The sequence below is a fragment of the Erigeron canadensis genome, chromosome 8 (assembly GCF_010389155.1).
Source record: "Erigeron canadensis isolate Cc75 chromosome 8, C_canadensis_v1, whole genome shotgun sequence".
NCBI lineage: Eukaryota > Viridiplantae > Streptophyta > Magnoliopsida > Asterales > Asteraceae > Erigeron > Erigeron canadensis.
Window position 1 is genome coordinate 28,304,665 of NC_057768.1, and position 16,533 is coordinate 28,321,197.

Consider the following 16,533-nt stretch of genomic DNA (forward strand, 5'->3'; position numbering starts at 1 on the left):
TCATCTACATTACGCTCTTAACATTAATGATTACATTACAGTATAAATCCTTTATTTTTTAAAATATCTGCATTGACCTTTTAAATCAATTAATTTTACATCAATAATACATACTACTTGACACAGCTTTCACTACCAACAGTTGCCCCTACCAAAACATCGTCGGCTCAACGACCATCGCCACATTACGCGAGTATAATGCTAGTAATCGTCTGCTCTTTTTTTAGTCATTAAGTACTGAATGTATTAAGTGATTGAATGTATAAATAATGTCTGTATGTATTAAGAAAAATACGTAATTAACAATTATTTTTGTTTATTAAATAAAAAAATAACATCAAATTTAACTGAATACATTAAGTTCTTAATTATTAAATCCATTAAGTAAAAAAAAAAATAGACATTAGTCAATTTATACACTTTTTATGTATATTTTGTAACAATAGTTTATTATTTTACTTTATTATTTATATTTAATTGATTTTAACCGTCAAATAAATTTACTCCTTAATTAATCAAAATAAAAGAACACATCTTCAACTTATAGTAGTGATAATCAATTAGGATAATGACATGCAAGATTCATTCTCCATTCTCCTTTCTTTTCTTTTCAAATTTATTTTCACTTAAAGCTTCACCACGCAATGAACAAAAACAAAGAAGTGGGTGTTGTGTTTCTCATTTTTAAATCTCTCTCTAAGCTTCAAGAGACACACACATTGTAGTAAATGTGTTATAACCATATATGCAGATAAAGTCCCTCAAGTTTGACCATTTGTCACTTTTAACCCATCTCACGATTGTCATAATTAAGTCTAGTCCATTTTTTTCCGTTATAAAGTCCATCATTTTCTTCTTATAAAAATATAGCTTACTTAATATTATATATATGGAATACATCTAATGTAATTATGTATTTTTCTAGATAAAAAGGTTAAATGCCCGGGAACCTTTAGTGTCGTAGATGAATTTTTCCTCTCAATTAAGCGGCCCTACAACGTTGTCTGGTTGTGAGACCCAAAAAGCTTGGCTGGTTGAATATGTTTTTCAAGGATTCGAACCCGAGTGGTGTTTCCACCAAGTCGCTTTTTAAGGGGGCAGATGACTACTTAACAAAAGCTCGAAACTAAAAACCTAAAGAGTAAAACTCCCACTGGTCCATTGTAGCTGAGTCAAATTAAACAGATGGTCAATCCAATTCAAATGTGTTGGTTATTTTTTTCTAATAAATATTTAATCACTAAACTGTCATAAGAAATTATGAAAGACACTTATCGAGACAGTACTTTAGGTTTGATAAATTCTTTTCTCAAGACATAATGATGAAGATGAATAGATGATGTCTTTAGTTTCACGTTTATCTAATTATAGACATGATCTTGCCTTTTGCATGTGTATATCCTTTTAATTCATTCGATGTTTAAAGACAAAGTTTCTTTAATTATCATGTACTTATTTACCGTCACTACAAAACTGGACTTTTGATCAATTAATTAATTAGTTTGATAGTAAGTAGCGACATATCACTAGTTCACTACACGATAAATTGACATAACTCTTTTTGTGGTTGGTTATCCTTGAACATTAGCTCAATGGTTGAAAGATCATCCTCATTTCAAGATGTCTTCTGTTCAAGCCTTGGAAAAAACATAGGAAATTCTTTTATGAGGGCTTGGCTTGGGTATACCCATTTTAAGTCTGAATAGGCAGGGTTTACCCCTATTAATCGTCGTGCCTTCGAACGAATTTGTAGGGGGTTTCCCTCCATCAGGTATATGAAATAGGCATTTCTACTTCGAAGAAGCTCTCTAACGTGGAACCGGTTAATACAATGTATGCTAGACCTCCTGCTGTCGAATCACGATACAAAGTTTCTTGCGAAATTCACCTTTATATATATATATATATATAGGGGAAAGATATAGGGGAAAGATAATTTGAGACCAACTAAAAAAATTCCAAAAAAAGACCATTGATTTTCGTAAGTTACACACCACCATCATGATCTACTACGATATACAAGACTTTTTTGTAAAAACACTAAGACTTTCCAGCGACGGACCCACAGAAAACACATGTGTAAGTTAACTTACACATGTGTAACTTAACTTACACATGATTTTCTGGTGGGCCCGTCACCGGAAAGTCTTAGTGTTTTTACAAAAAAGTCTTGTATATCGTAGTAGATCATGATGATGTACAAAAATCAATGATCCTAATTGGTCCTAAAATAAGAGATGGTCTCAAAATATCTTACTCCTATATATAATTTATAATTTATTGGTCATATCTGGACTTTCTTATAATATATTGTCATCATTGTTTCTAAATGTAGTTATATCTTCCGAGTTACGATTTTCCGCTAAAATTATTTAACTAGACAACTAGAAAAGTAACTATTGAAATGATATAAAACGTTAGACGACTTCGGTACCATGTTTTTATGGGTGTTTAGGAATGCATTTTAAAATTAAATTTTGCATTTTCGAATTGTGTTTTGAAAAAAAACATGTTTTTATCTGTTTTTTCAAAAACTGCATTTTCACTTAATCACTTTAATAGCCAAATACTTTTTATGATTATTTATGCAATAATTAAATATTTTATTCAAAACGTATTTTATATGTACAAAATTTGATCAAATATCATCAATCTAAGAAAGTCCGGATCTAAATCTAATGTTAACACTATATATAGATTAATGCTTTTTTCATCAGATGCAACATCAATTTTTGGTTGTTTTTGATATTTGAGATGATTAATTTTGTTTCGTGTTTAGAAAACGATGTTTATTAGGAATATGGGGATTTTTTAGAATATGGGTTTGTCGCTCAGACATGTCGAAAATGATTGTTTTTCTCCATTGTTTACCACTTTCTCAATATTATAATGGGCGGTTAAATATAAACCTGAAGAGGTTAGCCGATATCGGTTAACCGGTTATTATTAATCGAAACCGGTTAGATAGATTTCAGTTTTAAAACCTAAAAATCGGTTATTAATCGGTACAAGTTAACCATAACCGGTTATTGCTGTTTCAAAACATAACCGAAACCCATTATCAAAAGTAATAACCGGAATCGGTTAACCGCTTCTTGCACCTCTACTTTATAGCGTGAAATAATAGAATAAAGAATAAAAGTTCTTGGTCATGGATTATCACATATGAAATGTTACATGTTATAAAAAGGATAATGTTATTAAAAAAATAGTCTCCATGTTAAGTTTTACATGAAAAAATATTTAAAATATTTTTAATGATTATATTACACTATTAGTCTTTTATCATTTAAAACATCTCTAATAAGCCTTTACATCAATTAACTTTACGTCAAGTATCAACATCACTCGACGCCCTTTCTACCACCAACAGGCGTCCCCCCCCCACCCACCACACCGTTGCCGCCACGAACACCGCCGCATTGCGCGAGTTCAATATATTATAAGTATGTTTGGTTGGATTGAATGAAATGATAAGAGAATCAAAATGACGAGATAATAAAATAAGAGAAATAATGAAATAGGTAATTACCATTTCATCTACATGTTTGGTGGTTTTTTTTAATGGAATGGAATAATTTATAAATTATTAATATATTATTTATTTTTGAAGTAACCTATTTTTGCTAAAGTTTGATAAAAATGAGCTGACCTATTTTTACAAAAAGACTCTTTAAAAAACTCATAGACTCTCTTTTTCACCGAGTCGAATTTGAGTTACAAATTCTTCAATTTTGCTAACTCATACATTATTGATTTGGTATCATTCCAGTAAAGATCTTCTCTACTTGTTTCCTTAAGATTTTTGTTAGTTTTTTACTCAATCAACAATAACTATGCATTGAAACTTATCACTCGATCTTGATCTTTACTATTACCCTAATGGGTCTATCCAATACATTCAGTCATCAACAAAACTTTTTTTCAATATATTTTCTCCAATTCATACTCAATACGTAATACATCCGGCCAATACATTCTAATATACTCCAACATATTTAGTTTTACACTTTTAATTAAATAAACCACAAATATATTTAATATGATAAACACATAGTATTATATAAATCTTAAGAATACCATTTTTTTATATAAGAAACCATTACAATACACTTAAAAAAATGACACTCCTAAAAATTAGAAGAAAAAGCATTACAATGCAAAAAAAAAAGAAAAGGATCCTACATTATTAAAAACGAGCCATCTACTCGTCATCGAACACTTTAACGAAGTCTTTGTACTCGTCCAACACCTTCGCCATTGCCTTCTCAACAAACTTTCGTTGTCGACGAGATATGTTTAATTGGCCCACAAATGATGACCACGCGCACATGACACATTTTGTTTTGTTCCTCGCAAATAAATGCGAGGGTGTCCTTTCTTTTATCAACAAGCTCTGGTCTTGAGCTTCCAAGTTGTTTGAAACGCGCAACCAAGTCAGGTGCACTTCAACTAGACGAGGTCGCATCCGACGATCACGATGTTCGAGGTATTTTGTTTTTTGATTTTGTGGGTGGGGTGAGGTGGGGGGTGGCGTGGAATCGCATCCGAGCGGAAGAGGTCGATGTGAAGTCATTTTCGTTGAGTTATACTCCCCACAATATTGAATTCTACATTTAATATAATAGTTTTGATTGAAAAAAAATACCAAGCAAGCTCCATCGTGGCTACCACATTTTTACCCAATACGGCCCACGCTCAATAGTGTGGACCGTACTTGGTGTCCAATATGCACGAATACAAAGGGCATTGGGGTATTTTTAGTAACATAATTACTACTTTGGAGAATCTTCATCCTTCAAATATTTAGTTGCTATCGACTATTCTATTCTACTCTCTCGACCGTACTCGCATAGTATCAATAAATTTGGTTTACTAAAAGTAGGCTTTGACTAGTGTGCAAGCGGGGGAATTTTCAGATGCAATTGGATGGCCGTTTTGGTTGTTTAAATTTCCCAATTCTTTATAATCGATGTTCTAGGAGTAGGCTTGGGCCGGGTAGGCTTAACCCGGGCCTTAAACAAGTTGGGGTATCATGTTATAGTCTTATAGAGATATGATATATCCAAATTTATACGAGTAGTAGTTTTTGGATGATTTAAATACTCGTATTTAATCTAATGATATGTTGTTTTAGGATGTAGGAGATGCAATATAAATAATCAAGATTATTAAATCTATAATGCAATGAGATAAAAAAAAAAAAAATTTAATTTGCTATAGCCTCAATGGGGAAAAGTTAATTTATTTGTTTGAATGTGAGCAAGACATTTAACCAATAGATTTTGAATTAAATTTAGGAAAATGCTAAATGAAGCTCTTAGATTAACGTCTATAAAAAAGTTGTACATTTTCATATTAAATGTCGGCTCCCTAAATTTTATGGTAAGTGTACAACTAATTAATGCACCTTAACGAAAGCACTTAGGACTTTGTTTAGCAAATTTTTTTTTTTTCACTTAGGGCTTTAAACAAATAATCTCTTTGTGATGATCGAACCACGTCTTAAGCGTTATATAGATTTTGCACTAGGTTTAATCAAATTAACTTGAAAAGACAAAAAAGAGTATATCTAAAATCTAATATTATCTTATAAAGCATTTTGTTCCTTTTTTTTTATTTAAGAAAAGAAGATTTGAACTACCCAAAATACCCCTATTTTTTATGTACTAATTTAAACATCTCTACCTAATATATCTATAATAACCTTAAATCTCAATCACTTATTTTTTTTCCTCTCTCATCCATAATCATTTTAATCCTCTAATTCATTCAAAATCTTCTATCTCAAAAACCGTATATAGATAATTTATAAAAATTGTATTTGTGTTTCTAAAAATTAAATGCTTTTTCATTAGAGATGTCATTCGATATACTTCGATATACTCTATGACTTGACCTATCACCGGACCATCTCACCGCCGCAACACACGGGTACTATATATATCTCTCGTTCAATACTAATACTTGAGCGTTGAATGGATTTGAGGGCAAATGGTACGTACGTGATGTACGTATATGAGCATAAATGCATGGCTGCTAGGCATGAATTATTCGCGAACATGGATATGCAGTAATATATTTAATGTAGTGACTCGAATTACTTTATTACGACTTTACCCTACCGACTTTAAGTAATTATTATATCAATTTATCATTATTTTCGAGTGTAAATACTGAATAATTTTAGCTATATAAAGGAGGTGTAGGGGTCTGCTCATAATCACAATTTAGAGCCCAATACTTCTAGTAGAAATGGGGACCAAAAGGAAGAGGTCTGAAATGGTCACTCTTCTAATCACCCTTGCGGCGGTTATAGTATCTTTAACCTTGCCTTCATTCACCACGGCTACCTTTCCATACTCATCTCCACCTCCACCACCCGAAAAATCCCCACCACCACCAACATTGCCGCATTACGTTTACAAGTCACCGCCGCCACCTTCTCCAATGCACAAAGAACCACAGCCCGTTTACAAGTCACCACCACCACCACCTCCACTGGCTTACCCGCCACCAGAGACGCCTTATGCACACAAGTCTCCGCCACCGCCACCGCCACCTAAGACACCATATGAGCACAAGTCACCACCACCTCCACCGAAGACACCTTATGTATACAAGTCACCACCACCTAAGAAACCTCATGAACATAAGTCACCACCTAAGATACCATATGAGCACAAGTCACCACCACCTAAGACACCTTACAAGCACAAGTCACCACCACCTCCGCCAGAAAAACCTTATATATGCAAGTCACCACCAACTCCACCACCCAAGACACCTTACGAGCACAAGTCACCACCACCTCCACCAAAGAAACCTCATATACACAAGTCACCTCCACCGCCAAACAAGCCTTATGAATACAAATCCCCACCACCACCACCAAAAACACCTTATGTATACTACAAGTCACCACCTCCACCGCCAATGAAAAAGCATGCACCACCACATTACTTTTATAGTTCACCTCCTCCTCCTTACTATTAATGGATTACCATGGTGTGTAATAAGGTAATTAACTAAGTTTATGCATGAAAGTGTGAAACCTTATTGATATTATACATTGTTAATTCAGTGAAACATATATTTATAATTTTACACCTCGGTCTTTCGATTTTTGCAGGGTAAACAAATAGTTAACAAGTTTATTACTCCATTGGCACTATGTTTGGCCCTTCAAGTTGACATATGTTATACCCAAGAGATAATGATCAAAATGAGGGTTCAATATTAAGTAAATGGGATTAGATTTTAAAAAGTGCTTGTATTTTGTTCAATTATGTACTAAATAAATGAAGTTATATGACATGTTTCTTCTTCGCTCTCGGCATTGGATCGATAGTAATTAATAAACGTACTGAAATACGTAAGTTGATTGCATCTTTGAAAATGGATTATTAGTTATAAGTTCATATTGCCGTATAGCATAATCTACATAAACAAGGTGAAAATATCTGCACATTGTCAACAATCTTTTCAAATATATTCGTACCATTTTTCTTTTTAACGACATTTTATCCCATTTCTACTCCTAAACTAACTTGAATTCTTAAAGTGTCATGGAAATACTCGACAATATCCCTTTCCCAAGTTTTAAAATGAAAAAAAGTCCCAAATTATAAGGGTAATGATATATATATATATATTTGCCTATAATATAGACTTCAAAATTAATATGCCTAGAACATTCAATTGATGACATGTCACTCATTATCTTTTTAATTAATTTCTACCTTTAATCCTGTCATGTATCATCTTTATATAAATTTAATCTGTGCAAGTCAATATTATTAATCCAATATGCATGGCAATCTTTAAAATGGACAAATTTAGTTTACATATTGTAACTTTGGAAGTGGGTCATATAAAACCAAATTCAAGTCTCCTATTATTTTAGTCAACTGTATTTTTAAAGACTAAGATTGATTTGTCTATCTATTCAAATGGTCTAGAGTAAAAGATAAGTTAAAACACATTGATGAATAAAACAACAACTATATAAGTAAAAAAATACTATCATTGTATTCGTGCAATGTGACATAAGTCATGATGACAACAGTGTGACGGTGATGGCAACTGATGGTGGTGGAGTCAACGCCTAATAGTATAGATAATTGATATAAAAATAATTGATTTAAAAGGTTAGTTGAGATATTTCAAGAGATAAAAAAATTGATAGTGTAATTAAATATTTAAGGTTAGGGGGATAGTATATGTAAAAATATTTTAAGGGGTGCTAGGTAAAACTATTACATAGTATATATAAAAAAGAACATTTTAGACATTACCTCCAAGTAACTTTCAACAAAGGGGTATTTTTTTAAATAAGTAGACAATAGTATAGATATTTTAACACAAACATAGCATAATTGGTTAGAATACTCTAATACGATAGTGTTTCGCGATTCAAAGGTAAATTTAATCCTGCATAAACCCTATTTTCTAACATGTAAGATATTTGGGAGTAAACTTTCTATCTTCAAGAGTTAGGTCAATTCCTATCAAGACCAAGATGTAGGGCATGTGAACATTTCCCATATCCCGATACCATATCGGTAGCGTCCTAGTCCCCGTACCAGATTCCGATACGAAATTCAAATAGGACCGGGATCGATATTAACATTTGGTGGTCCCCACGATCCATATCAAGACAATACTGCAAAAATTTCGCAAACATCGAAAATACCAGTACCGTACAAGTATCGATTTATATGGGAATGACTGTTACCACATTTTAATGATTTTTTGGACTGCCACCGAAAGTATCAAAAAGGATAGTCAATCTCATATATGTTCTTACTGAGATATATCATGTCATAAAATAATGGATATATATATATATATATCCCTATAAAACTATTCAAACTTATTGAATAACTTATTTAGATATACAACATATTAATTTTGTCTTTCAAAGGTCAACTAAATTAAATTTAAACTTATTTTTTAAGATTAATTTTATATTATTGATGTAATCAGTTTTAACTCAAACATATTCTATTTCATATACTTTTTGTATGTTGAGTTAACGACATAACTCATCCTTGTGGTTGTATAAAAAAAAATCAAATTTTATTCTTATCTATCAGAAAATATACTTGCAGTCCTTTTTGGATGTATAAGAATCACATCAGTCTTTCATTTTAACGCTCGTTATCTTCTATCTATTAACTCTCTCAAATGCTTCACATGAGGGCATATAAGGTCATTTTCATTCTAAAAGGACCAATAGTGATTAATTTTCTATTCTTTTCCTGTTACTAGCAAATCTATACCATCACCATTTCTCTATGTCTATCTCCATATATATCTACATATCTACAAATATCTATATCTCGATCTACACAGTTGATCAATTACTTACATATAGAGTAACCATAATATGTGGGTGGTGATATTAGCCAAATTGTACATGTTTTAATTATAGTTTTAATGGCCAATATTGTTTAAAGATGCGTATTTTAAGTTAATATTCGTGTTAGAACAATAATTTAGTATTGTTCATAAGATTTTGTGTAGGTTTTATGTGAAGAAATGACATTTTAGAGCTAAATTGTCGTTTTGATGGTTGATATTGGACTTTTTGATGAATACGAGTGAAGTGGCTTGAGTCTTGGATTTTTAATGTGTTAAACTAGTCATTTTGGTGAAGTGGAAGATTTAAGGCCGTTAGTCTAGCTCCCATGCTCGTCAAAAAATTGACCTGATCTGCAATGAGTATTTAACGCTCGTCAAGAAAGAACCTGATTTGCAACAGATACTGTGATGCTCGAGAGTGGTTGTTAGTGTTAGCAGAGGCGGTACTAGAAAAAAATCCCAGATGGGGCAAAAATAAAAAATCTGTAAAATATAAACATAAAAGTGGTCAAAATGTTAAAAACCTATAAAAAAACTTTTTAAAATTAATAAAAAAATTTAAAAATACATGATAAAATCTAAATTTTGAGTTGCCCCATGTGGCACTACCCCTGAGTGTTAGGGCTGCTATTTTGACTTCTTTGACCATGCTATGGGATTGGTTTCTTAATTGCTCCACCACGTACTAAACTCAATGGATGAGGGACATTTAGACTTGGATGGGCCAAGGCCCACTCTGGATATCTTTTAAGCTAGTGTTTTACTGTGTAAATTTATAATTGAAAAAGACTATGGCCCATCCCATTTATAAAAGTATTAAAAAGTTGAAAGGAAAAGCTATCCACATTTGCAATGAATTGATCCAAATAAAAGATAATACTATCTCAAGCACTGTTAATAGTTATTAATTAACTACTGATTCCTAAGTGAGAACTTTGTTTAGTTTATACTTGCTCTACCTTATAATTCTTCATTTCTTTGATTCATAACTCACGTTGATATATATTTGATGGTTACACGAATATGATTTGAAAATTATTGTTACTACCACGGCTCTTATAACTTTTTGTTTTTGTTGACATACTTGTTGAGTTCTTTTTTTTTTTGTTAAAATTTTGTTTTTACAGCTGAATCAACTTCATTGCATATGTTTACAACTTACATATAGATAGAGCTATCAAAGTATATTTTATTAAGGTTGTTACTTCAATTCTTGATCTTTGAAACATGTCGACATTATATTGAGAAATATATTAAGAGTAATTATAGTTTATACCAAGAGATCATCATCTGTTTTCTACATTACTAATAAGTGTAAGTTAATAATTCATCTTTCAAGCTTTAGATTTTTTAGTGGCTAAAGTCCATGGAATCTATTTCCTCATCCAATCACAAAAAGACATATGGCAACAACAAAAGAAAAGCAACAACCAAGTGACCAACACCCTCATTTATTATTGAGCAACTTATCTCATTTTTGGAGGTTTTTTTCGGCAGCAGGAGAGGGGGGAAAAAAGCAGCAACGGCTCTCCCTTTTAAAATTTCATTTTTTTGAAGATTTGATTTTGGTTGATTATACGATGCCCTTTTTGATTTTATTGGCTGGAGTAAAGAAGCCCACAAAAGCCCAAGAGGCCTCACATTTTTTCCCTTCCTCCCTCTGGAAACAGAGGTCATGAGTTCAATCATCATATCCAACAAAGTTGAAGATCATTTTCTACCTTTGATAGAACCTGCAAACAACTTCTCTACCTTTGGTAGGGGTAAAAGTGTCTATATATCAACCTCCCCCATATACCGTTGAAGACTGTATTAGGACCCAAAACTCGTGGAAGACGGCATTGGGAGTTACTTTATTTTTTTATATTCATTTTTTTTTGGGGATAGAAAACCGAGAGCAGCGCAGTTCACATTACACATTCCCTTTACATTTTTTTTTATTTCCAACTCATACAATATAATCATTTAATCACTTATACAAAGACCCTTTCCTTTACAATAAAAAAAACTATCATCCATCATCATTTTCATCTATCCATCAAAAACCCTTTTTAACGTCTTTCAAGATTTATACTTTAGGTTGAAGGTTTGGGGTTTTGGAACTTTGGAGAAGAAGAATAAAATTTCACTATCAATTCATTTTTATTATTATTCATTTTTATTGTTTGAGATTGGGTTGTACTCACTTATTTTTTTCATTTATTCATATTATTTTATGAAACACTACTTGATAGTAGTGTTTTATTTGATGTTATAGTTATGATGAGTAGATAAATTATTTGTGTTTGCTTGGACATAAGCTTTGAACTCTTTTTGTGATAATTAAATAGTTGATAGATTTATACAATCGGGAATTATGAATCTCAACTTTTGTTGTCAAAGTTTGACTAGTCATTGTTTATGATTAATTAGCATTCTGAGTGGGTGTTATTTGTAATTGAACGATTGGTTACTTATTCATCAATTATTATTTTGACATTTGTTTATTACGAGAATAGTGAACGCGAAACCGAATGCTAATTTTGACTATATTTGTTGACCTTAACTTCTCAACTAATAAATTATGAAACTAGTAGAAAATACAACCATTAAGTGTGTACATATTTTGTTGGGGTTTGTTTGATATAAAAGATGACACTCACCTTATGATTGAGTGAACCAACACGAGTTTTATCCTTTGGTGGTGGAAAAAGACACAAATACCTTCCGTGGTGGAAAAAGAAGATGGTGAAGAAAGAGAAATAAGATAAGAGTCACCTCGTGCAGTTGTGCGTGAGCCAAAAAATAAGATGGTGTTAAAAAAAATTCAAATTTTGTCCTTTGGTGGTGGAAAAAGATACAAAGACCTTCCGTTGGAAAGCACGTGAGAGAGTTAACAAATAAGATTTCACGGTCATCAAAAGAATAAACCGAAATGGGATTCTTATATATCCACCCAAAAAGGAGTGCTAGTTTTTTTTTTTAGAGATACAGATGAAACTTGAAATTACCTTGAAAATAATATAAACTCACTTTTACTAGCTCATGATAACATCAGACAAATCAAGAACTTACTAAGAAGATGTTGTTTCGCTATGTTATGCGGGTATACTAAATGTGTTCAAAAACATACTAGAATAACTTCAACTTTTTAAGATTGTTAATAGAATAATTTTATAATCATGATTCGTCAAACATGATCAATAACAACTACTTATTGAACATACATAAATTACAAGTTATTTCCTTATAAGTTGGAACTAAGGCTACTTAAGTAACCACCTATTAAATCAAGGAGGCTTTATACGCTACTTTACTACATGTTTATTCTTCATTCTGATCTCTTGAAGGACCAAAATGTAATGTCACTGAACCAACTTGCAAATGTATTTGTTTCGCCCTGCAAAATTTTAAGGAGAGATATATAGATAAAAAAAAGTGACGATTAACTAATAAAGAAATTAATTTTAGTTAAGGAAAGTTTCATTCTTCATTAAATTTACTTACCTTAATTAACATTGTGGTTATGGTGGTGGTGGTGACACACTAACATAATAAGGGGTGAGTGGTGGTGATTTGTAGATCGATGAAGATGGCGGCGTGCATGGTGGCGGTGACATGTATATTGGTGGAGGTGGTGAGCTAATACTATAATAAGGGGTAGATGGTGGCGACTTACTAACATAATATGGGGCAGGTGGTGGCGACTTCCTAACATAATAAGGAGATGATGGTGGTGGTGACTTACTATAATAATAATAAGGGGAAGGTGGTGGTGGCGGCGATTTGTAAATCGGTGGTGGTGGTGACTTACTATAATAATAATAATAAGGGGAAGGTGGTGGTGGCGATTTGTAAATTGTTGGTGGTGGTGATTTACTATAATAATAATAGTTTGGTGGTGGAGGTGATTTGTAAACTCGTGGTGGTGGTGACTTATAAAAAGGGGTAGGTGGTGGTGACATGCAGTTTGGTGTTGGAGAAGGTGGTGGTGGTGACCGTGGTGATGGGGATATCTTAGGTGGAGTCAATGGACAATTTGGTGAAGGTGGTGGTGGTGGTGAGTTGGAAATTGGAGGTGGCGGTGGATTGTATATTGGTGGAGGTGGTGGTGGTGAGTTGGAAACTGGAGGTGGCGGTGGATCGTATATTGGTGGAGGTGGTGTTGATGGTGGTGGTAATGAAGGAGATGGTGGTGGTCGTGGAGGTGGAGGTGATGGGGGTATCTTAGGAGGTGGAGTCGCTGGCGTGTCGCAATATGGTGAAGGTGGTGTTGGTGGTGGTGAGTTATAACTTGGCGGCGGTGGTGGACTATATATTGGAGGAGGTGGTGTTGATGGTGGTGGTATCGATGGAGATGGTGGTGTTGGTGGTCGGTAATATTCTTTATCTCGATGTGGTGGTTTGTTAGGTGAACAAGGTAGTGGAAATGGAATTCGATAGGTGGCCGTGGATGATGATGGCAAGTTTAAAAAAACACTAATCACCACAAAAGTGACTAGTAGGGTGGCCATTTGGGACATCTTGTTCTTTCTTAATCTCCCGTTCTACCAAAAAAAAAAAAAAAACTTAGGACAATATCGAAGTTGGGGTTTTAATTGAGAGTATGCGCCTTTTCTTCCTTTATATAGGTAAATTTCTTCTGAATCACATGGTGATGGTACAGTCAAAAATAAATATATAAAATAACAATAACCAAGTAAACTAGTCAAATTTACGTTAAAATTTGAAGAGCAACTGCATCATTTAAAGACAATGCATGTTATTAAAGACAATGCATGCTCAAAAATTTATACTCCCTACCTAAAGAATTGAAAAAAGTTTGGGTTTCGGTATATTATAGGCTGGGTTTTTTAATTTCTTCTTAATTCATTTGATCAAAATGGTTAAATGGGTTTCTCACGTAGGTTTTCAGTATTGTATGTAAGTCATCTTATTAACGGTGATCGATTTATAAGTGTTACGCTACTCGGAAACAGATTTCACACATTTACGATCTTCAAAAACGACGCATGCATGCATATATACTTCATGTATGGGATTTGATATATATATCATTTGAATATGGTCATCGGCAATTATGGAATCTAGCTATGACAAATAGCTTACAAGTCCCATATACATTTAACAAAAATGTAAAATATGCTAAACACATCTACATTTACATATGTAATAATATAAATAAAAATAACAAGTTTAATTATATTCGGATTAATGATAATCAAAAATGTTTATGTATAAGAGCGCATCAATAATAATGCTAACCTACACCATGCTTTCTAACCAGTACTGAGAATGTTACTTATTATTAGTGTTGAACGATTCAACGATCTATCATCTGGGTGCTATGGTTGGCCGGGTCATGCAATTATGTTTTGGATGGATGTTTGGTTAGGTAATGAGCGTTTATACTTGTCGTTTCCCACCTGGTTTGCTAAAGAAAGTAGAAACTTAATTTGCTCGGTGGGATCGAGAAAGGCTAAGCTTGGGGGAATTGACAATTGTTATATGTTATGGTCGTGGTGTTGGACGATATATATAAGAGAGTTGTCAGATTCGAATACTGCATGTTAAGCTCGGGGGCTTATGTTCTTCACGTGACGACTCTTGAAATGGTCATTGCATTGTTTTGGTACCTTCACGGTAAGAAGTTTGAAAGCTTAATGGGACTTTTTGAGCTTTTGGTAGACCAGCTTTGGTGGAGCGATTTTACTGGAACTCATTCGTGCCAAAAAAACATAAACATAGCGTCTTGGAGGGTGCATATGGATAGACGTAGTCCCAACTACGGACAAGTTGAGAAGTAGAAAATTTTCAATTGGGCTAGATTTTTTTGTCTTATATGGTGACAAAATTATGTCGTCACTAGTGTCGCCGCCCTAGGCTTTGGCGACGACAAGTAGTATATATGGTGACGAATTTAGTCACAGCCAAAAACCAGATTTATTGTAGTGAACCTCGGGACATATATCCGCAAGATGCCAATTTTGACAAGCTGTTTGGGATGGGCTCTCCCAATGGCGTAGGCGTCATTTTCGATATTTTCTGACCGGGATATTCTTAAGCATTATTTGTTTCACTCCGGGTCGATAAAAAAAAGGTCGTGTATATATACAATCATTTGGAGCCTATGCGGGTAAGAAAGGAAGCAGTTTTAATAATACTCAACCGATAATTAATAGGGTTATGGAAGAGGTAAAGGCATTTTAATTTTCTTCGTAATGCGGAATCGATCTCATAAAATCGAGTTAAGTGTAAAGTAGTGGAGACATTTTGTTTCACAAAGTTTTGTGTAATAGTGTTTTACATAGTGATTTAATTTGTCTTGTAATAGCAATCATGTACTAATGGCGATGACTATTAACTTTGAACATAGAATGTGTTTGGCAAAGAGCTTTTAGGAGCTTTTTGAAGTTTCAGGCTTCAAGCTTTTAAGCAAAAGCTCTTACCTAATAAAAAACTTCGTTTGGTTAAAAGAGCTTCTAGCTTTTAGGTTATTGAAAAAGCTCCTAATCTAAACGTTTGTATATGTAGCTTGGTGAAAAGCTCCTAACTTTTAGGATGCATATTTACTTAAGTGACCTCCATATATAATTAATTAGCAATGATACGTAGTATAAAATAAAACATATATAATATTAATTTACAATTTAAACTTTTATCTTGCCTTAATAATGAATTAATAATAAATTAATTTACACTTTGAACTTTTATTATCTTGTTAATTTACATTCTAAGTCATTATCTTACATAATATTTTCACTATTATTTTTATATCAACTTATATCACTCGACACCAATTGTCAATGTCATCACCACCCTACCTCCACCGCATTGCGCGAGTATCATGCTTATATATATATATATATATATATATATATATATATATATATATTTATATAAAAGATACTTATAATTATTTGTTAACTTTACTACTATTATTATTATTATCTTTATGTTGCTTTTTTTTCATCGTTCTTTTTCTTTCTGTTTTTGTATATAAAAAATAGTTATTGCAAAATGTGAATGAATTTACACTTGAGTTTCAAGGGGTAAAGATTTTTACCAAAACATTGATAAAGATTAATTATTATGAAAAAAAATATTAATTTGAGCTTCAACATTGAAATAATACAAACTTAAATATCTTTCTAAGAGGGAAAAAATACTACTCATAATTAGAGCCAT

General features: G+C 32.7%; 2 protein-coding genes across 2 annotated transcripts; both read left to right on the top strand.

The window, feature by feature from the left end:
- Positions 1 to 6,223: 6,223 nt before the first annotated feature.
- On the top strand, positions 6,224 to 7,333 carry LOC122580226 (extensin-3-like). The gene is made up of 2 exons (XM_043752501.1): positions 6,224 to 7,020; positions 7,133 to 7,333. The coding sequence occupies exon 1, from the start codon at positions 6,256 to 6,258 to the stop codon at positions 6,994 to 6,996; it is 741 nt and encodes a 246-aa protein (XP_043608436.1). The 5' UTR covers positions 6,224 to 6,255; the 3' UTR covers positions 6,997 to 7,020; positions 7,133 to 7,333.
- Positions 7,334 to 13,308: 5,975 nt separating this feature from the next.
- Positions 13,309 to 13,638, top strand: LOC122610556 (glycine-rich protein 23-like). The gene has a single exon (XM_043783535.1). It carries the CDS (start codon positions 13,309 to 13,311, stop codon positions 13,636 to 13,638), a length of 330 nt encoding a protein of 109 aa, XP_043639470.1.
- The last annotated feature ends 2,895 nt before the right edge of the window (positions 13,639 to 16,533 follow it).

What these genes read in the sequence shown, in the direction of transcription:
- LOC122580226 (XM_043752501.1), top strand. Translation starts at nt 6,256, where the DNA reads ATGGGGACCAAAAGGAAGAGGTCTGAAATGGTCACTCTTCTAATCACC.
- LOC122610556 (XM_043783535.1), top strand. Translation starts at nt 13,309, where the DNA reads ATGCAGTTTGGTGTTGGAGAAGGTGGTGGTGGTGACCGTGGTGATGGG.